The sequence below is a fragment of the Pristis pectinata genome, chromosome 2 (assembly GCF_009764475.1).
Source record: "Pristis pectinata isolate sPriPec2 chromosome 2, sPriPec2.1.pri, whole genome shotgun sequence".
NCBI classification, from domain to species: domain Eukaryota; kingdom Metazoa; phylum Chordata; class Chondrichthyes; order Rhinopristiformes; family Pristidae; genus Pristis; species Pristis pectinata.
The window spans coordinates 137666237-137689952 of NC_067406.1; the positions used below are offsets into that span (position 1 = coordinate 137666237).

The 23716-nt window shown below is 41.5% G+C and overlaps 1 protein-coding gene across 3 annotated transcripts in view; it reads left to right on the forward strand.

The window, feature by feature from the left end:
• Positions 1–23716, forward strand: part of ccser1 (coiled-coil serine-rich protein 1) — a 1189492-nt gene that overhangs the window by 1033650 nt on the left and 132126 nt on the right. Inside the window, exon 10 of one of the 3 annotated variants that reach the window (XM_052043589.1) lies at positions 21768–21813. The exons of the other annotated variants lie outside the window; for them this stretch is intronic. Coding sequence (XP_051899549.1) covers positions 21768–21776 — 9 coding nt within the window. The 3' untranslated portion in view covers positions 21777–21813. The remainder of the gene's footprint in view (positions 1–21767; positions 21814–23716) is intronic. 3 annotated transcript variants of the gene reach the window in all.

The window sequence follows — 23716 nt, forward strand, 5'->3', positions numbered from 1 at the left end:
ACTTTCAATACGAGAAGTTCTCAGCAAGTGAGTGTTAAAGCTCCAGCAAGTGCGTTACTGCTGTGAGTGCCAAATCGGACTTTGATAGTATTTCCTGCCAATAAATTAGATAATAATGGATAGAATGCTAATATCTGGAGTCTGTACCAACCATTGGGAAAGATTACCATTGTCTATTATGTCTATTGAAGTTGTGAACATAATTTTTTAAATATAACTTGTTTAGAATTTTGTTACACCTGTGCTGACAAGTTTCTGACAGTAGAGTAAGGTAGTGCATGGAGGACAACTGACCCAAAGATTTTCCAGTGAAATTCAGAAAACAAGAAAGAAAGTCGAGCTGGAATGTAGGCAGCTGAATTTAGGATAAGGTCAAATTTATGCTTAGCAAAGTCTTGATAGGGGTGGGAATGTGCTGAATCAGAGATATGATACAGAGGTGAATCTGGGCAACCTCGTTGACAAGGGGTTGGAAACTCACCTCAAATTATACACTAAATTGAATATACTTGATGGAATGGGGCAGACAGTCTTTCAGAATGGTAGAGATGGTTGATATATTTGGAGGAACAGAAATTGTGGGTGATAAGCAAATTGCATCGATATTGTGCCATTGACACCGAATCCATTCAGAAGGCACATGGCACAGCAAAACATAACTTTTGGGGCATAACAATGGGGGCACAGGTATGCAAAAATAAAACAAAGGGATTGGGAAAGACTTTAAGGGTGCAAAGAGAAATAGAGGTGATCTCCAGAGAGAGCAGAACTAATGCTGCTCAATGTCTGTCACCAAGGGGAAAGGACATGAGGAGAAGGATGAAGACATGGTACTGTGGGCAATGGAGTTTGGCCTCACAGTCAGGGTGGGGACATAGTCCTTGAGAGACTTGAAGGTGAGTACCATGCATTTCATGAAATGAAGGACAGAGAATTGATGTAGACAATCAAGTATAAAGGAAAGAGGCAATTAATATATTGCACAGCTGAAGAAATGGCAGCTCAGCTTCGTGTAAGTTAGAGTTTGCAGAGATTTCAAAAACAGCAGCATGGCAAAAAACTGGAGACATAGAAACTGGGTCACAAGAGACTGTAAACGCTGCAATCTGGAACAAAAAAGCAAACTGCTGGAAGAATTCAGCGGGTCAGGCAGCATCTCTGGAGGGAAATGGACAGTCGACATTTCGGGTCAAGACCCTGCACCTGGACTGAAAGAATAGAGGGAAGAAAGACAGTACAAAGAGGTGAGGGGAGGGGGTGGAGCAAGCGCTGGCAAGCGATAGGTGGATCCAGGTAAGGAGGTGTGATGGACAGATGGAGTCAGGTGGGGGAGGGAAGGGTGGAGATAGTGAGAGAGGCTGAGAGGTGACAGGTAGAGGCAACAAGAGGCTGCAGATGATGGAATCTGATGGGAAAGGAAGGTGGAGCATGGAATCAAATCAGGGAAGTGGGGAGGGCACATGGGAGCAGTAGGGGGAGGGGACCCAGTGGGAGGAGTGCGTGGGTGATGGGCAGATGAAGTATGTGAAGAACGGAAAGGAAACAGGGCAATCAGGGGCTGGTTGGGGGGGTGGGGGGAACAGTGGTGTTGGGTGAGAGAGAAATGGACAGAGGGAGAGCAGATTACCTGAAGTTAGAGAATTCAGTGTTCATGCTGTTGGGTTGTAGACTACTATAGATAAAGAAGTTGAGTCCTAAAGTTAAAGAAAGCTAATAAAAGTCGAAAGAATGACTTTAGAAGGAAAAGCACAGGGAGAGAATTGAACAAAAGGAGATCCTTGGGATAAATAATAATATTACATCAATTTCATTAATGTGACAATTCTTCCCATTAATATAACTGCCTAAGTTCAAACTCACTTCCTGATACGTGGCAAGTAAGTTTGGCAACTCTTGAGTGTTACAGTTTAAACCTTGGAATGTGATAATTTAGGAATAATATAAAATGCAATTGATATCTATATATCCTGAGCAGGTGTGCACTGCATTATCTAACTGTGCTGTTTAGAAGGTTGAGGCATTAAGTCCCACTTCAAAGATTAAAGTGTAAAAAATGAGTCTGATACTTCATTGAGGTGTTGAGAGAGGGCTGCACTCTCAGTGGTGCTGTCTTTCAGATAAGATGCTAAACTGAAGCTCTGCCTGTTGACTCGGGTGCACATAAAAGATCGAAGGACATTGTTTTGGAGAAGGGAATTGGATTTTTCTCTGCTGTTCTGTATTATACTGATCCCTCACCCAACATTACAAAAGCACGCTGTCCCATCGTTATCACAAAGTTGTTTGTGGGATCTTGCAGAGGGAATATTGACTGCCCTGTTTCCTACATTACAATTATGACTGCACTTTTGAAGTTTTCCACTGTTGTGAAGTTTGTACTGGAAGGGATTTGGAAGGTGCTTTGTGTGTTCAAGTCTTTTACTTTGTTGAGTAATTACTGAATGGCTGCATTAACTGTCCTGAAGCTAAGGCTGCTGTACGTGTATGTGTGGCCTTTAATATTTATTCTCTGTCTTATTTGTACCACTTTGTATACTTCAATGGGCCAAATGTTGTGGAATGAGAAATGGTGAATCTGGTTAAATATTTAAAGATATTGTCATGTCAACTCTTGCTGTTTGTGGGTTCTCTGTAGTCAAATGGAATAGTGCACTAATGGTAAGCTAAGCTGGTGAAGTCACAAGCTGTGGAAGCCAGGTTGTTTACACTATTGTTGGACACAAGTACGAAGTCATCAGGATGGGTTTAGTCAGCCTGAAATTCTGAATCACCAGTCTGGCAGGGAAAGAGGCCAAGAGGGTAGAGAAGTTAAAATTGAGAGAAGAAGAGGAAGGAGTGAGAGAGAGAGAGAGAGAGATGAAATGAAAATGAGGAAAGTGAAGGTGGGGGGGAGAGTGGACAGGAGAGAAAAAGGGAGGACCAAGAGAAAAGAGGGAAGAGGGAGGCAGTGTGGAGAGGGAAAGGAAATAGGAAAGAAGGATAACAGAGAGTGCTAAACAGAGGAGAAGAGACCTAGAATAAAGGCAGGAAAGATTCCTTTACTTATGATGCCGATGTAGTCCCAAACAGGAGCAGAACACACAAGTTATTTTGTCCTGGCCAGCTCCATCTGTTGAGTTTGAGCCCTTTAAGTCCTGATCTTTACCCTTTGGCACAACTTGCGAAGTGGAGCCTCATTTTATCAAGTGTTCTACAGAATGGGAAGCTGAAGCAAAATATATACATGCTCACCCATCTGGAATCGAGATTTCTTGTCATCCATATTGAATACAAGAGATCTTAGGTTGATGCCTTGGTGCTCTGATGGATGAAAGATTCATCCACAGTGTGAAAACAATTCCTCACCACGCAGACTACATTACACTGATGGTACTGATTGAGATGTGAGAACTGGTTATTAAAACGTGTTGTTACAGAGCAATTTATCACTGACATTACTAAAGATTAGTTTGAAGAAAACCCAATGGCAGTTATTTATTTACTCAGTGTGAGTGTTTATCATTCCCAATTTCCCAATATTTTGCCTGATCGAGTTGCGAATTTTGTTGGTGATCGCTGATCCAAGCTGTAAAACACCAATATTCCAGAGAAATTAGCATTAATGATCTTATTATATCTCTTGGCAGCACATTTGGAAGTTTTTCTGCAAAGGTGCTCCAGTGATAGAGAAAGACTTGCATTTATATAGCACAGTGCAATGATCTTTGAAAGACATTTACAGCCAACATGGTACTTTTTAAATACTGTCACTGTTTTGGAAAACACGGCAGTCTAATTGGTAATTGGTTTATTATTGTCACATGTACAGTGAAAAGCTTTTGTTTGCTTGCCATCCAGACAGATCATTCCAAACATAAGTACATTGAGGTAGTACAAAAGGAAAAGTAATAACAGAATGCAGAATACAGTGTTACATTTACAGAGAAAGTGCAATGCAGGTCAACAAATAAAGTGCAAGGGCCCTGACAAGGTAAATTGAGAGATCAAGGGTTCATCTTTAGCATATAAGAGGTCCGTTCAAGAGTCTTATAACAGCAGGAGAGAAGCTGTCCTTGAGCCTGGTGGTATGTGTCTTCAAGCTTTTATATCTTCTGCCTGATGGAAGGGGAGGAGAAGAGAGAATGACCAGGGTGGGAGAGGTCTTATGGCTGCTTTCCCGAGGCAGCTGGAAGTGCTGACTGAGTCAATGGAGAGGAAGCTGGTTTTCATGGTCTTTGTGCAAAGTAAAATCCCAAAGTGAGTTAAATGGCCAAATCGTCTATTTTACGTCTTGATCGAGAAATAAGCAGTGGACAGACTTCTGGGAGAAGTCTCTGCTTGTCTTCAAATAGTTGCTAAGACCAAGATGTTTTATTCCTCGTCCTTGAACAGCTTTATATAATAGTAGCATTGCAAGATTGTGCAATGAAAAGATGAGCCAGTTATGTTCATAACTGTAAACACTTTGCCCTACATGTGTCAGTTTGAGTCCATCTCATTTCGGAGTCAAAAAATAATGAATTCAAACCCCTCACTAGATTCTGGATATATACGGTCCATCTTGATACTTCTGTACAGCATTAAATGAACACTGTCTTATCAGAAATCCTATCTTTCAAATGAAATATTAAGTTAATTCTATATTGGCCAATACAATTTGCAAATGATAATTATGGAACTACAGTCCCCAATATTGCATTACTACAAGCTCATTTCCAACTATCTCTGGGGTGATTAAAATTCAAAGACTCAATTTTTCCTCAGTCTCCACCATTCTCTGGCCTTATAAAGTGATATTGTCTCACATGATACTTGTTCACTTCTGACTGATATTTATCTCTCAATAAGCTTGACTTTAAAATAGATTAAGTGGTCACATATCTCCTGCTGTTTTTTTGAGACTTGATTATGCACAAGGTTTTGCATTTCAGTGGGGCAAGACTTGCACAGGAAATGGTAGGGCCCTGGAAAATGCTGTAGAACCGAGAAACCAAGGGGTACAGGTACATAGTACCATGAAAGTGGCAACACAAGTGATGAAGAAGGCATTCGGCATGCTGTCCTGGCCAATATTTATCTCCCAACCAACATCACTGGGCCAGAAGTTGTTCTTAGCTGTGAAAAAACATCTCCGTCCATTTGCAAGCAGAGCTCCTCTGGGATTTTGCTTTGGACTCCCATTGTAGGGGATCTGGAACCAATCATACTGAAGAATTATTAATGAATCCTCATCAGTGTTTGAGCCAGGAACATGGCCAAAGCGAACAAATGAAGGGAAAGATCCAGAGAGACAGATGCTGAAAGATAGAAAGCAAGAGATTTTTTTGAGGGTTTTTTTCTGTTTATTTTTTAAACAATAATTAACAGCTAAAAATATAAGAAACCGTTCTTGCAAAAGTAAATATCCAGTCCATTAGGAGTTGTTTGCAAGAAGTTAAGAGTTATTAATCTTAAAAGACCCACATACTTGCAATGAGTTTCACATCCCATTCAGGGCTTCCCAATATGCTTTCCAATCAAAGAAGTACTGCTGAACTGTGATTCATTTGGAATATTATTGGTATTGATACTGGTATTGATTTATTATTGTCACTTGTACTGAGATACAGTGAAAAACTTGTCTTGCATACCAATCGGACAGGTCAATTCATTACACAGTGCAGTTACATTGAGTTAGTACAGAGTGCATTGAGGTAGTACAGGTAAAAACAATAACAGTGCAGAGTAAAGTGTCACAGCTACAGAGAAAGTGCAGTGCAATAAGGTGCAAGGTCACAACAAGGTAGATTGTGAGGTCATAGTCCATCTCATTGTAGAAGGGGACCGTTCAATAGTCTTATCACTGTGGGGTAGAAGCTGTCCTTAAGTCTGGTGGTACGCGCCCTCAGGTTCCTGTATCTTCTACCCGATGGAAGAGAAGAGAAGGGAGAATGTCCCGGGTGGATGGGGTCTTTGATTATGCTGGCTGCTTCACCAAGACAACGAGAGGTAAAGACAGAGTATTGATCATTGATGCATGATTGTCACATGCACCGAGATACAATGAAAAGCCATCCTGACAGATCATTCCAAACATGAGTACATTGAGGTAATACAAAAGGAAAAGCAATAACAGAAGGCAGAATATCATGTTACGGTAACGGAGAAAGTGCATTGCAGGTAGACAAGTTCAAGGGCCATGACGAGGTAGATTTTTGTCGTACCAGAGTTCTGTTCAAGAGTCTTATAACAGGGGGTTAGAAACTGTTTTTTTTGCCTGATGGTCTGTGTTCTTAAGCTATTGTATCTTCTGCCCAAGGGGAGGGGGGAGGAGAGAATGTCCAGGGTGGGAGGGGTCTTTGATTATGTCGGCTGCTTCCTAAGGCAACGGGAAGTGTTGACAGAGTCTATGGAGGGGAGGCTGGTTTTCGTGGTAGACTGGGCTGTGTACACAACTCTTTGCAATTTCTTGAATAGTATTGGAAATGTAACAGCAAGATCCCACAATCATATGAAAATAAACTGCTTAAGTGATGTTGTTTAAGGAAATAACTCGAGTAATAACTCTCATATTTTCCTTTTACAACTACTTGAGGGAATGTAAAACAAAAACAGAGAAAGTGCAGGAAACGCTCAGTAGGTCAGGCCGCATCTGTGGGAAGAGAAACAGAGTCAACGTTAAAAGTCAGAGTATTCCTGGCATTTTCTGTTTTTTGTTTTAAATTTCAAGCATCTGCAGTTTGTATGATTTTCACTTGAGAGAGTGGTTAACCCATGAACACTACTGAGTTATTCCTTTTTTCCCACACTATTTATTTATTTTGTAATTTCATGTCTTTGCACTGTACTGCTGCTGCAAAACAACAAATTTCATGACATATTAGTCAGTGATAATAAACCTGATTCTGATTCTGATTCTGCCTAGGTCTTGTAACTTGGATGTCTCGTCCAAGGATGGAAACTCTAACAATACTGCACTGACTCAGTGCTGTGAAGAGGTTTCAGCTTAAATATTTTTGCATTCAAGTCTCTGACTCAGAAGCAAAGAGGCAACCTCCTGAGCCACAGCTGATGCTGTGTGATTAAAGATTCTTTTGAAGCTGTGATATTTTGTGGTTTTACACTTACAGCCTTCCTGGGAAGTGAGACAAGAAGGATGATTCTGAGCCCAAAATTAGGACTGAACTAGAAAAGATGATCACAGAGGAGAGGGGAAAAAAATCTGTTTTTTTTTTATCTTTTGAGAGGATTGAAAATAATTGATTACATGATCTGTAACCAAAAGTTAGGGAAAGTTACAGCAAAAATGAATGTCTGGATCCAAAATTGAGATTTGATGTCATTGCTTTTCCCTTCAAGCAGTTGATATGTGGACGAGGTTTCTGGATGTGCTTTGCTGATTAGCATCTTTTAAAAGAACTGGCTGAATATCTGGTTAGAAATAGAGTTCACGGCTTTAAAGATAAGTTCAAGCAGAAGTGATTGAATGCTAAGTCACTGGAACTGCTAAAATGCCACTCTAAAGAAAACCAATGGTTGAATCTATATAATATTGGTTGTAAGATTAAATAGTTTTTCTGGCATTTTATTTGACATTGAAGGAAGCAGGAGAACGCCGATAGACTTGGGCTTAAGCACCCATTCATTGACAGTTACCCTTCCTCGATCAAACTATTTCCATCACAGAAGCAACCCCAATCACAGACAAACAGAAATCTTGAGTGTGCCAGGGGATGTGAAAACACTGATGCAGGGTTTCGACTTGAAATAGCAACAATTCCTCTCCCCACCACAAATGCTGCTCGACCTGCTGAGTTCCTCCAGCAGATTGTTTGTTGCTCCAGATTCCAGCATCTGCAATCTCTTGTGTCATAGAGTCTCAGGGCATGGAACCAGGCCCTTCGGCCCAACTGGTCCATGCCGACCAAGATTCCCATCTAAACTAGTCCCATATGCCTGCGTTTGGCCCATATTCCTTTAAAGCTTGTACCAAATCTATGTACCTGTCCAAGTGTCTTGTAAATGTTAATGTACCGGCCTCAAACACTTCCTCTGGCAGCTCATTCCATATATGGACCAGCTTCTGGGTAAAAATGTTGCCCCTCAGGTTCCAATTAAATCACTCCCCCCTCACCCTAAACCTCTTGATTCCCCAGTCCTGAGAAAAAAGATTCTGTGCATTTTCCCTATCTATGCCCCTCAACATTTTATACACCTCTGTAAGTTCACCTTTCATTCTCCTACACTCCAATGAGTAAAGCCCCAACCTCTCTCCATAACTTAGTCCCTCAAGTCCTGGCAACATCCTTGTAAATCTGCTCTGCACTCTCTCCAGCTTAATGACATCTTTCCTGCAGCAGGGTGACCAAAACCGAAAACAACCTTCCAAATGTGGCCTCACCAACATTTTGTACAGCATCCTTTTGGAGCTTGATAGGGTAATGATAGGATTGATCTCTCCTGGCCGGGGAGTCCTCAACTAGTGTTCACAGTATCAAAATAAGAGGATGGCCATTTAGGACAGAGATTTACTTATGCATGGCATGTTCTGTTTGGATAACACGCAGACAAAGTTTTTAACTGTATCTCAGTACACGTAACAATAATAAACCAATCCAAGATGAGAAGTCCAGGGCTGGTGAATCTATGGGATTCACTACCCCAGGGGTCTGTGGAGACTTAATCCCTGCAAATATTTAAGAGATCATTGGTTTTTGGGTATTGAGGGAATCAAGGGATATGGGTTAGTGCAGGAAAGCAGGGTTGAGGTAAGAGATCAGTTGTGATCTGACTGAACAGCAGAGTAAATGAGGGAAATGCATCGTCCTGCTTCTATTTTTACCTTCTTCTGTTTACCTTCATGACAGGCTGCCATTACAACAATGTGTATTCACACAATAGCCAACACTGATCCTCTTGGGTTATGAATGCCTTGAGGTAAATGGTAATATCATGGTTTTAACATATTAGAAAGAAGTCAAGCTGTTACCAAGGCCTTTTCAGGTGCCGATTCATATAAATAGAACATAGAACAGTACAGTGCAGGAATAGGCCCTTTGGCCCACAATGTTGTGCCAAGCTAATTAAACTAGTAACAAACAAACTGGAGTAACTAGTAGTTAATTAAGATAAGACTTGTTTATTAGTCAAAATATCGAATGTATTTATGTACATCGAGACACGCAGTAAAATGCATTTTTTGCGTGGAGTGTTCTGGGGGCAGCCCGCAAATGTCTCCACGCTTCCGGCGCCAACATAGCATGCCCACAACTTCCTAACCCGTACGTCTTTGGAATGTAGAAGGAAATCGGAGCACCCGGAAGAAACCCATGCAGTCACAAGATCACAAGTCACAGGGAGAATGTACAAATTCCTTATGGACAGCGGCGGGAATTGAACCCGGGTCACTGCCGCTGTAATATCGTTACGCTAACCACCACACTACCATGCTCGTAATTAAATGCTGAACTAAACTAATCCCTTCTGCCTGCACAATGTCCATATCCCTCCATTCGCTGCACATTCATTTGCCTATCTAAGAGCCTCTTAAATGCCTCTATCGTATTTGCCTCCACCACCACCCCAGGCAGCACATTCAAGGTGCCCAGCACTCTCTGTATAAGAAAAACTTGCCCTGCACATCTCCTTTGAATATACCCTCTCTCTTAAATGCATGCCCTCCAGTATTAGACATTTTGACCCTGGAATATAGATACTGGCTGTCTACTCTATCTATGCCCCTCATAATCTTATAAACTTCTATCAGGTCTCCCCTCAGCCTCCGCTGCTCCAGAGAAAACAACCCAAGTTTGTCCAACTTCTCCTGAAAGCTGTGACAGCAAGCTTGACAAAAGGCTAGGTTCCAAAGAGCATCACAAAGGTGAAGCAAAAGAGATGGAGAGGCAGAGAGATTGAGGCCTTAGTACATTGGTGGCTGAGGTCTTGGCTGTAAGTGGAGATCAGCAGCACATCATAGGCCAGAATTGGAGGAACGCAGGGTTGGTTGGGGAAGGTTAGAAGAGTGTCGATGTAGCACAGTCACTGACATGATGACGCCATTATAAATGACCACCTTCCTTATGATTAGAATAGATTAGATTCAGATTAGTTTACTATCATGTACACCAGGGTGCAATAAAATTCCTTGTTCACATGAAGCTCAGAGTAAACACATGGTAATAATAAATACAACGATAATTTCAACAATGAGTGCAGAACAGCAGAATGGTGCAGTAGTACCATTAGTAAAGCTGCTGCCTCACAGCCCCAGTTATCTGGGTTCGGACCTGACCTTGACTGCTGTCTGTGTGGAGTTTGCATGTTCATCCTAGATTTCTCTGGGTACTTCAGTTTCCTCCCACATCCCAAATCCATGCAGGTTTGGAGAATAATTGCCTGCTTTATGTTGTACCAAGGTGAGTGTTAGAATCTGAGGACGGTTGATGAAAATGTGAACAGGTTACAGGGAAAAGTATTAGGGGAATGGTATTGCTGTGTGAGGTGTATAGACTCACAGAGCCAACATCTTCTCTTATGTCATGAGGAATTGTGGAAATATGGAAACATATTTAGCCACAAACACATGTGGTATAAATACAATCATATGATGATGCTAAACTGCATTGTAATCCACCTTGTGTATGATGGCGAACTAGGGATATCTTGCCGCTATGCCTCTGTAAACAAAGCGTGTTTGATGAATACTACTGCAGTTACTGAAAACCTGGAATAAAGTGCTGGGAATGGTCAGCAGCATCTGTGGAAAGAGGTGCAAAGTTAACATTTCAGGTCGATGACTTTTCATCAGAACCAATGTGATGGAAGATCATTGGACTGAAACATTTTATTTCAACTCTTATTAATGGTCTGCCATGAAAAATATGTCAACAGGATGCAATGATATCAGACTTTGGATGCCATGCAAACAGAAGCTTTTCGCTGTATCTCAGTACATCTGACAACCAATGCCAATATCATATTCGGCTCCATGCAAGTATGTCAATCAATCTGTTCACTTGTAATTGCCCGACACAAATGCCACCAAAAATTATTCTTTGTTACTCTATCTGAGACATCACGCTCTCCCACCATCTCTGTAGCTTATAAAGCTTCTTTTTTCTCCTTCCTATTTCTGACAAATAGTATTTGACCAGGAACATCAACTCTACTTTTCTTCCACAGATGCTGCCTGACCTGCTGAGTGTTTACAGCATTTTTATTTTAGATATCCATCATCCGCAGATTTTTTAAAGTTTTTACAATGGAGATAGACAGACACATGGACAGGCAGGGAATAGAGGAAAACAGACCATGTGCAGGCAGATGGGATTCGTTGTATTGGCATCATGGTCAGCATAGACATGTTGGGCCAAAGGGCCTGTCCTGTGCTGTACTATTTTAAATCCTAATTTCCAAAATAACTATCCTGGTCCAATCAAGATTTCGTTATTTAGCAAATGCTGCATAAGATCAGAGATAACAAAAAAAAGCCAGCACAATGGACAAAATAATCTTATCTCTCTCTTCCTGCTGTTATTCATAGAGAGTGGTAGAGATATCCGTGAAGAACAGGTTGACTTTTGGCAAGGAACATTTCATGGTCGTAACAAACAGCAGGACTCGCAGTGTAGAACTTGAACTGCCTTAAAATGCAATATTCAAGCACATCCAGATTCCTGCCTGGAGCTGCCCACACTCAAACACCTGGAGTTGAGGGAAAATGTTTGATCATTGTTTGAAACTTCACTTGTGGAAATTAATTCAACAAGGAAGCTCATTTAGGTTTCTGAGCCTTTCAAATATTGGCATAAAGGTGAGCCATTTGCACACTGACATCCCAGAATCAGGAATGTTGTAGAGGCTGAACCAGACATATTTTGTGATGGTGCAAATATTTGGCTGCAAGCTCATGTCAAATATGACACCCAGGCTGAAAACAATGCAGTCACAGAAACATCTATTGTCCCCTGTACTTGTTACTCACCTTTAAAGTGAGTGCAGGGCACATTGCTTTGGCAATGAAAAGGCTGAATTGGAGTTAACTCCGCTGTTATGTTTCAGGGACCCATTTTCTTGACGCCCTATGCAAGTATCTAGAAAAGACATTTGGTTCTTTGAATACCTAAAGTTAGAGCTTAACTGTGGTTGAATGTGAAGCCGACTCAGGATTTATCATGGCCACTGCAGTCACTAATGAATGTGAATTACAAACAATTTTTAGTGAAACACAGACCTTCCTAACCCCTGCCCTGTGGCTGGTAGAACATGTGGCCCTAAATGTACCTTTTGTCTGCCTCAGACTTTCCCTAGTTTTTTTCTCTGCCCCTCCCTATATCTCTGCAATTAAGAACTTTTTTTTTACTTCAGATTTTCTCAATTCAAAGAATATTTCTTTATTCTGCATTCTGCTATTGTTTTCCCTTGCACTACCTCAATGCACTGTTGTAATGGAATGATCTGCATGGAAGGCATGCAAGACAAGTTTTTCATTGTACCTCGGTGCATGTGTCAATAATAAACCAGTTCAATTCAATTCTTATGATAGGTCATAAATTGGTTTTTCTCTCCATAGATGCTGCCTGACCTACTGAGTAGTTCAGCATTTTTAAATTTCAAGTTTCCAGCATCTGCAGTATTTTGCTTTTGCATTGTTTTAGATATTCCCATCAAAGCAAACTTTGTGCGATCATAGAGAGTGCCCAAAGGTTCATGAGATGATAAAGCAAGGTCTCATGGCTTGAATTGCATTATGTAATTGGATGATTATATTGTACAGAAGGATTGAAGACAGATACATTTATCTACAAGATGAGAATTAAGGTGAAATCCTTCATCTGTCTGTTTCCTGCAACTCCCTGGCTAGAATGAATGATTCCATTGTGAAATTTTTCTTGCAGACACCTGCAGGTGTTGTACAATGATTGCCTTTGTTCTGCCTTTCACATTTTAAAAAAAAAGCTTTGTCCTGGTTCAAATAGTAGCAAAGGCTTTTCTTACACTGACTCTGAAAATACAGTCAATCAAGAAACTTTTTGTCAAATATGTTATTTTTTACTCTATTCTTATAGATTTTTACAATACAAGATGGTTGTGGCATTAAGAAAGTAATTGATGGGAAACAGATGCCTGATGCAACAAGATTTCACTTGTCACAATGGTTTTTTTATTCACAAAGTAACATTGAGAATATGTTGAACATTGAAGTGCCAGGAAAGATTAAGTAATTTTGTGCATCACTGATGACTCATAAATACAATAACCCCTGGCTCAGGTTCATACACCCCATGCCTTATTAGATGTAATCCTTGGCATGGATGGTATTCTGCATAGACACATTGCAAGCCCTTTACAAGGGAATGTCGCTGATTCCCACCCTCGGCAACAATGATTGGTTTGGCACAGAGCGAATCTGAATTAATTATTCATTATCTTTACTAGTTCATTTAAAAATAGACATACAATTCATACAGTTTGGTTAAAAGCAAACATGCTAATAAAAAGATTGAAAAAGAAAGAAAAGCAAACATGCAATTCATACAAGATTAACTGTACGTACACACGCCCACTGGGTTTCTCTGACTCTCACTGAACAGTCAGTCAGAATAGAAAGGCTATTACCCAAGAATTAATGCTGGCCTGGTGTCCCACTTAATCCCAATGTAATCCCCACATCTCCAGTCCCAGAGGACTGGAGGGTAGCAAATGTTGTGCCTTCATTCAAGAAGGAAAGTAGGGATAATCCAGGTAATTATAGGCCAGTGAGCCTCACGTCAGTGGTAGGGAAGCTATTGGAGAGGATACTGAGGGATAGGATTTATGAGCATTTGAAAGGGCATGTCCTACAGTCAGTATGGCTTTGTGTGGGGCAGGTCATGCCTTACAAACTTGATTGAGTTTTTTGAGGAGGTGACAAATGAGTTTGATGAGGGTAGAGCAGTGGACGTTATCCACATAGACTTTAATAAGGCATTTGATAAGGTGCCTCATGGTAGTTTGGTTCAGAAGATAAAGATACACGGGATCCAGGGTGAATTGCAAGTTTGGATTCAGAACTGGCTGGCCCATAGAAGACAGAGTAGGAGTAGGAGGCTGTTATTCTGGCTGGAGGTCCATGGCTAGTGGTGTTCTGCAAGGATCGGTGCTGGGACCTCTGTCTGTGACATATGTAACAATGATTTGGATGAAAATGTAGATGGATGGATCAGCAAGTTTGGAGATGACACCAAGATTGGTGGAGTTGTGGACAGTGTAAAGGACGATCGAAGAATACAGCAGGATACAGTTCAGTCACAGATATGGGCAGAGAAGTGGCAGATGGCGTTTAATCTGGGCAAGTGGGAGGTGTTGCACTATGGGAGGTCAAATGAAAGGAGAAAGTATATAGTTAATGGTAGACCCCTTAATAGCATTGAGGTACAGAGGGATCTTGGGGTCCAGGTCCACAGTTCACTGAAAGTGAATACACATGGATAAGGTGGTAAAGAAGATGTGTGGCTTGCTTGCCTTCATTGGTAGGGGTGCTGAGTATAAGAGTAAGGAAGTCATGCTGCAGCCATATGAAGCTTGAGTCAGACTGCACTTGGAGTATTGTGTTCAGTTCTGGTCGCCCCATTATAGGAAGGATGTGGAGACTGTGGAGAGGGTGCAGAAGAGGGTCACATGGATGCTGCCTGGATGAGACGCTATGAACTATAAGGGAAAATTGGACAAACTCAGGTTGTTCTGCCTTGAGTGTCAGAGGCTGAGGGGAGAACTGATGGAGGTTTTTAAAATTATGAGAAGCATAGACAGGGTAGACAGTCAGAATCTTTTCCCCAGAGCAGAAATGTCAAACACCAGAGAACATACTTTTAAGGTTAGAGGGGAGAGTTTAAAGGCGATGTGAGGGGCAAGTTTTTTACACAGAGAGTGGTCGGTGCCTGGAATAGGTTACCAGGGGTAATAGTGGAAGCAGGCAGTTTGGAATTGGAATAAGAATTGGTTTATTATTGTCACTTGTACCGAGGTACAGTGAAAAACTTGTCTTGCATGCCGTTCATACAGATCAGTGCATTGAGGTAGTACAAGGTAAAACAATACAGAATGCAGAATAAAGTGTAACAGCTACAGAGAAAGTGCAGCGCAGGTAGACAATAAGGTGCACGGTCATAACAAGGTAGATTGTGAGGTCAAGGGTCCATTTTATCGTACTAGGGAACCATTCAATAGTCTTATAACAGTGGGATAGAAGCTGTCCTTGAGCCTGGTGGCACATGTTTTCAGGCTTTTGTATCCTCTGCCCAATGGGGGAGGGGAGAAGAGAGAATGTTCAGGGTGGGTGGGGTCTTTGATTATGCTGGCTGCTTTACCAAGATATATAGACAGAGTCCATGGAGGGGAGGATGGTTTCTGTGATGTGCTGAGTTATGTCCACAACTCTCTGCAGTTTCTTGCGGTCCCGGGCAGAGCAGTTGTCGTACCAAGCCGTGATGCATCCAAATAGGATGCTTTCTATGGTGCATCAACACAAATTAGTGAGTGTCAAAGGGGACATGCCAAATTTCTTTAGCCTCCTGAGGAAGTGGAGGTGCTGGTGAGCTTTCTTGGCCATGGCGTCTACGTGGTTGGACCAGGACAGGCTAATTGGTGATGTTCACTCCTCGGAACTTGAAGCTCTCAGCCCTCTCGACCTCAGCACTGTTGATGTAGACAGGAGCATGTTCCCCGCGCCCTTCCCCCCTTCCTGAAGTCAATGACCAGCAAGGGTGGAGTTTAAGAGGCTTTTAGACACATGAATGTGAAGGGAATGTGGAGGGATCTGGATAATACACAGGAGGATGACATGTAATATAAATTGACATCAAGTTTGGCACAACGTCATGGGCCAAATGGACTGTCCAGTGCTGTACTGTTCTATGTTCTATGTCTCCCACATAAGATTATCCACTTCCATGATGATTGGTCTCTGGAGTTTTCACTGCTTCAATAATTAACATACTCCATTTTTATTTTCTTTCTCATTGGTTCGGTACTGTTGAGTTTCAATTTTGATGGTCCTGTCTTATCCAGCTAGCCTGTGTCCCCTTTCCATTGGGTCTCACCCAAGGTTAGAGGCAGCATTACTTCATTGCTCTTGTACTTTGTGTCTCATCTGTTGTTTTTCCCAGAGTTAGGTTGACCCACACCAGTTCCAGCCAGCTCATGTCAGTTGCTGAGCTCAGGTTACCTCCGTCCACACACTGCAGTCCTCATAATTCTGTAGTTTTCTGGCCAACAGGGACAATTTAGTATCAATGGGACATTCCTTTCTATTCTAAGACTTTACAGTATGAGGAAGGTCGCTTGGCCTATCACTAGTTATCTATCCAGAAGGCTCTGAAATGCCCTCAATGATGCATGTCATTGATGCATAACGGATTGCAGTGGTATCCTTCCACCACCCAATCCGCAATTCTGTGACGATTGCTTGCTGTAGAACAACTTCAATTAACTTAACGAATCCTAAAATTGCATTTGCTCATTTGTAAATGTCACCCCTTGGCTGAAGTTTGCAAGTGTACTTAAAATAATTGTCTAAATTTCAAGACAGTTTTCTCAGTTGTAAGCCTTATTAATGTCATCTTTCGCATGTGTACTTCCAAGGATCATTGCCTCAAGATTTTTGGTGACTCCTCATAATTCAGAATATTTTTACACCTGGTGGATCAATGTCACATCTGTTCCCTTTGTGTGACCAGAACGTTCACGCAAAGTGACAGACCAGTGACGCACTGAGACCAGGTCACACAAACCAGTGAGCAGAACTGGAGACAATGGTTAAATGTGGTCTTAGCTGAACATTGTGCTATCTGAGAATAATTTGTTTTTCATGAACATACTTTGCCATGTTCTGGCCAATAGTTCACATGTAACGAGATCTGGACAAGATTCACCTTGGTCAGTCAGTGGTATGTAACATTCATAGCACGCAGGTGTTGCCAGCAAGTGAAATGTAATCATCTCTGCTTCATGTTCACTGACATTGAAAACATTCACTTGCTACGATCAACATCTTTGGATTGTCATTGAACAGAATCTTAACTCGACCACGCACATAAATACAGTGGCTACAAGACTACGTCAAAGACTGATATCCTGTGACAACAGGAAGAACTTGCAAACTCCACACTGACAGCACCTGAGGTCAGGATCTAATCTAAGTCTCTCGCACTGTGAGGCAGTGTCATAGGGTCACAGAGCAATGCAGCACGGATACAGTTGCTCCACCCCAACCGGTCCACACTGACCACAGTGCCCACCCAGCTAGTCCCAATTTCCTGCATTCGGCCCATCTTTCCCGAAGCCCCACTCCTCCATGTACCTATCCAAGTTCTTCTTAAATGATGCCTTTGTACCTGCCTCACCCACTTCCTTTGGCAGCTCATTCCATACACTCACCACCCTCTGTGTGAAAAAGTTGCCCCTCAGGTCTTTTCTTACTTCTCCCCCCTTCTCCACCCCCATGCTCCTACCTTCCCCCCTCACCTGGGCTCACCTATCACCTGAACACACCTGTCACCTGCCTGCATGTACTCCTCCCCCTCCCCCGATCTTCTTATTCTGGCTCTTGCCTTCTTCCTTCCCAGTCCTGATGAAAGGTCTCGACCATAAACCTCAACTGTTTATTTGTCTCCGTAGATGCTGCCTGACCTGCTGAGTTCCTCCAGCATTTTCTGTGTGTTGCACCCTCAACCTATGCCCCCTAGTTTTGGACCTCTCTTCTACGGGGAAAAGACTGTTACTATCAACCTTATTTTGGCACAATGGCTCTATGAGCTCTGCCACTGTGCCAAGCAAGATCTTCGTGAGTTATTATGTTCAATTACTGGACTAGTATCCAGAGACCTGGACTATTAATCAGAAAGTGAGCTCAAATCTCAACATGGTAAACTTGGGGATTTAAATTAAGGTGAGGAAATAGACCTGGAATAAAAAGTAGTTTCATTACTGAGTGTTCTGAAGCTTATGGATTGTTGTAAAATATCATTTGGTTCACGAGTGTCCTTGAGGGAAGGAAATATGCATTCTTACGCTAGACCCAGAGTGATACGGTTAACTGCTGTCTGAAATGGCCTGGCAAACAAGTCGGTTCGGGATGTGCTGTGACTGTTGCCGTGACCATTGACCAATGTCCACGTGGTGTGCTAAGAACTGGCAGCATCTCAAGAGGCTGAATGGCCTCCTTCACTGTTTACTCTTCTGTCCTTCTGTGAAAAACTAGCATTAGCGAAAAAAAAAGTGAATTAAACAAAAGGATTAATGGCAAACAATTCATTGCAGAATGAAAGCAACAAGCCTTCGATTTAGCAAGAAGTCCCAGGAGTGACATCAAACAAAATTTGACACACAGTAATAATTCGAGTAGGTGACCGATGGTTATATCGGTAGGTTTACAGGAGCACTTTAAAAGAGGAGAGAGAAGTGGAGAGGTGGGGATGCTTGAGATAGAAATGTCAGAGGTTGGAGCCTTGCCAAATAAAAGTGCAGGGATGATAGGGTGGTTAGATTTGCAACAGGGCAGAGAGTATCCAGACATGCCGAAAAATTGGATTTCCCTCATAATAACCACTTGTAGCATGAAGATCAATTGGAAATCACTCAATCAAAATACAACATTGGGACATCCTTGCTTTAAGAAATCATTACCATGGTTTACTCCCTTCAGAAGGCATCAATATTTATGTATTTAAGTAATATTTCCTCCAAACATAAGGGGCCATTCAGTTCATCGTGTCTATGCTGGTTCTGAGAGTAACCCCTCACCTATTTTTTCTGTGAGCTATTCTTTCTCACTTGCTACCAATTCTTTTCAATTCTCCACATGCTCTCGAGACAGTGTACAGCAGCCAGAAAATCTTTGGAGCATGGGAGGAAACCAGAGCATCTCAGGGGAAGGCACACAGTCCCAGGGAGAACGTTCAAACTCCACGCAGACAGCAGCTGAGGCCTGGTTCGAACCAGGGTCCCTGCAGCTGTGCTAACTGCAGTGTCACAGTGCCACTCAGATGTGACTTGTGCATTTCAGAGACCAATGGCGTTCTTGCGTTGACCAACGAGACACAGGGAAATTGCTGTTAAAGAGACCTCTCAATAGCAACCTCAGGTACAATCGAGTGGAGGAGCAGAATTGCCAAAAAATTATGGGTGGGAGAGGGGCAACAGGACGTATATCTTGCGGGACACCCCTTGAGCATGGAGTGTCCCCTTGCACCCCTTTCTCCGAGCAGCACAGGATCATAGATCAAGGGGGTTGTGAACCACTGTTATCAGTTCTCAGAATGCTTGGGATGCAGTCAGGACTACTAGCAATGGCCAGGCATACATCCATAGAAAGATTCTGATTGGATGCTGGACCTTTGGCTCATGAAGTCCATGCCAACCATCAACCACCCATTTATATTTATCCCACACCAGCCCCATTTTTTATTCTCTCCACATTGTTACTGACTCCCCGTAGATTCTACCACTCACCCACACACCAGGGACATTTTTTTCTGTAAGATATTCTTTCTCACTTGCCATTAAATTTTTTCCAAATGGCCAGTTAACCCACCAACCTGCACATCTTTGGGATGTGGGAGGAAACCCACATGGGGGGAACATTCGAATTCCACACAGCGTTCGAGGTCAGCATTGAACCTGGGTCTCTGGCACTGTGAGGTAGCAGATCTACCAGATACACCACTGCAGCATGCAAAAATTGCAGGGGATGATTTGTTTAACACTTCAACACATCATGTATCATTGACTTATTTCAGCATAGTGCATTCCTTGTTGATGTGTGAATTAATTATGAAGGTTGTAAATCATGATATCTTGATCCATTTTCTGTCAGTCAGTAACTAATGGGCACCGTGCCTGTGAACTTCACTGTCATGAGCACAAAATATGAAGGAAAAACGACATTGTTGTTGGGGTGAGTTTTGACAGGAAGTGTCCAGTCCAACTTCTTGATGGATGGGATTTCAATATGCTGAATTAGCTCAAATTTTCAAAATGTGCTCAAATTTGTTTTTTTGCACGTGAAAGATGGAGAAATACTGTTGTTCTAATCCAGTTTCCAAGGAAGGTTTTATTAAGAGACGATGTAAGTTTATTGTCAATTAGTACAAAACTTATTGCACTTTTAGAACCTATAATATGGAATTAGTGGAAGCACGGAGTTTCTTGAGAAAACAGTTGAGGGAGATAAGCAATCAAATTGTTATGGTGCCATTACTATTGAGAAAACATAATTACTAATTGCATATTTAGGCAATTGCATGTGTAAATATGGACATAAGAATAATTGGAACAGTATTTTCCATTGGATTTTAAATGTACAGTGGACATATTTCAACTAAAATAACATGCATTTGCATAGAAACTGCAATGTTGTGAAATGTTTGAAGATGCTTCATGAAGTGCAGTCAAATAAACTTAGATATCAAGCCACATAATAGGACAGGTGACCAAAATCTTGGTCAAAGAGGTAGGTAGTAAAGAGGAGGTAAAGAGGTTTATGGAGACAATTCAAGAGATTAGGGCCCAGTCACTTTAAGATAGCAGCCAATGGTGAAGCAAGTAAAATTAAGGATGCATGAGAAGCCATAAACAAAGGGCGATAGCATCACACAAAATACTGGAGGAACTCAGTTGGTCAGCCAGCGTCCATGGAGGAAAATGGACAGTCAATGTTTCGGGTCGAGACTGATGAAGGGTACAGATCACCAGTCCAGATGAAGGGTCTTGGCTCGAAATGTCCACTGTCCACTTCCCTCCATAGATGCTGCCTGACCCACTGAGTTCCTCCAGCATTTTGCGTGTTGCTCCAGATTCCAGCATCTTGTGTCTCCTCAGAGGGTGGTGGACCTGAAGGAGATTGCAGATACAGGGAGGGAAGATTTGAAAGGAAGCACAAGAATTTTAAATCGAGCCATTACCAGACCACAATCCAGTGTTGGTCAGCGAGCTCTAGTGTAATGGTAAGCTTGATCCAGCCTGGGCCCCACTACTGTGTGATTGGAGTAGTATGGTCCTTGCTATAATATTGAGTCCCTGAAATTGCTCATCGATTCATGTTGTTGAATGCTCAATGGAATCATATGTTAGGTGCCATTGAAAAATAGAGACTTGTTTGAAGAAATATGGATAATATATGCAAACAAGAACATACCATACTCCCAGGACCACACCTGGTTAAAATCAAGGTGACCTAAACTGAGAGTATTCCTTCCAAGGTATTCTGAGTGCACTGTTTCTGAAATGCTAATTCAGCTAATAAATCACCTACTTAACACCAGTGTGATATATTTCCTCAATCTGGTCTTGAATTTGTGTTAAATAGTTCAGGGAACTTTCATAAGAATGTTGTGCCTTAATGGTCTTGAACAGACCACAGATCATTGTCCGAGTTATTTGTAATCTGTGTGAAATTGGAATGCATTGCTCACAGCTATTATATTGAAAGCCCTCAAAAGTATACACTGTAAAGCTCAGGGGAATCAGAAATCCTCAGCTGTTTGAAGGTGACTTGATTTTTTTTTGTTTCAGTACATGCTCTATGGTAGTATTCTGCTGGTGCTTAATTGTGTTGGAAATTTGCTATTTCTGCTGTGCTTCTGCTACTCTTGCCATTTAATAGGTGTATTCATTTCAACTAAGCCATATTGTTTAACTAACAATTTAATTGTTGTTTTTTTCTCTTTTGTTTTATTTACTTTTACCACATTATTAGTGTCTCATTTTGCTTTTTCTTTTGTTCTTTTTGCTTTTTCCATCCATTTGATCTCATTCCGCATTCGCTGCTACAGCTAAGTTAATCATACCAACATTCTGAAGACAGTCCCAAGCATTCAGGTATGGTACAAGTTAAGGTACAATCCATTAACCTTTTAATACCAGCCCATATTGTTCATTGAATGACTTTTGTTTCAATTATGTTTTCCTTTGGAACTCTTCTTTATTCGTAGTTTTCTGCAAGTTATTCCTTTGTCAATACACTAACCACACCATACAACGGCTGAGGCAGGTTTTATTTTGCTGCACAAATGATTTAAGTGGGCCCAAATTTCAGAATGCAAAGCTAATACTGTGTTTTAATAGTTACTTCACTGCATTTAGCCATGGGAAAAAGTCCAGGTAATTCTATGCTATGTAGGAATAGTTTTACTGTTTAAATATGAAGATATTTGTTGTGTTATGTTTTGTTTTACCAGTAGTTGGTCTTCCATTCAATAATTTCTTCTTCTCATATTCTGTGGGCTCTTGGTGAGTCATGTTATAAGATTATTGATGAGCTCCTTACAAGCCTGCAATGTAGTCATCCTCCATCTTGTCAATAACATCTGACCTGGAAATGATTGATGCTCATATTGTTGTGTTACCATAAGATGGCACCAGTTGACTCTACATCGTATTACACATTAAAATGCAGAATCGCATGACTTAGCTCAACGTCAATGACAATGTCTTGCTCCTCATCCTTTGCATGCAGATCATGGCATTTCTCCGGCTCAATAAAACCTTGTTGATTACATGGGCCATAAGTGGCACATCAAGATAGTTTATTATGGTGTTCATAAATACTTTTTAAAAAATATTCTTGCGTTTCCTCTTTGGAAACATTCCAGGGCATTGATCCAAAATGCAGTCAGTGCAGCAACCACTTACCAATTTGATGTTACATTCAAGTATCCTCCCAATACCATGGGAACAGAGCTGATTTTGAAGTATCTGTTAATCAGCATAAACAACCAGGGTCTGTAAAAGAACCCACACCAGTATATCTCTTCGTTAAACATGAAAAATTAATTCCTTCTTACCATCATTCATGCACATGGAACGCAGAGCTTTTAAGAACATGGGATGGTTTTAATCTTTTATATCATTTATAAATAGGGCATAAGAATCCATTTTAAAAAGGGAAATTGACAGCAGGTCACATCAAGGATAATTTTATCTTTTTTAAGAAATGGAATGAAACATCAGAAGAATTATTTCCTTTATTGTGAGCAGAATATTAAGAGATTCTCTACTGAGGTTTTGATAGAATGAACGTAAAGAAATTACTTCCATTTCTGGGGCAGAACATAAGTAGAGGCTATTGATTTAAGGTCATGACCAAGAAACCCAATAAAGAGTTCAGAAGAAACTTCTTTTCCTAAAGAACGGTGAGAATGTGGAACTGGCAACCAAGGGGAATGATTGAGGCGAATGATATTTATAATTTCAGGGGAGGCTGGACAAGCATACGAGGAAAGAAGGAAGAGAGGGATACACTGATAGGTTCAGATGAGGAAACATTGAAGGAGGCGCAATTGGAGCATGGAGAGGTTGATCAGAGTGATGTGTTTTTGAGCCATATATTCATGGTAATCGTAGAGACACGGAGTAACACTGCAGAGAAACACACCCTTCCGCTCAACTTGCCCATGCCAACCAAGATGCCCATCTAAGCTAGTTCTATTTGTCTGTTTTTGGCCCAGATCTTTCCTATCCATGTACCTGGCTCGATGTCTTTTTTAATGTTGTTATTGTTCCTGCCTCAGCCACTTTCTCTGGCAGCTCGTCCCTTGTACCCTCTCATTCTCAATTCCCTTTCCCTGGGAAAAAGACTGTGTGCATTCACCCTATCTATGTCCCTCATGATTTGATAATTGTATGCACAGCAATTGGTCAAAGATACCAGGGAGAGAAATTTTGCAAAAACATCTGAAGCGTGCAGACTATTGCAACCACCGGCAATATATGTCATCTCTTA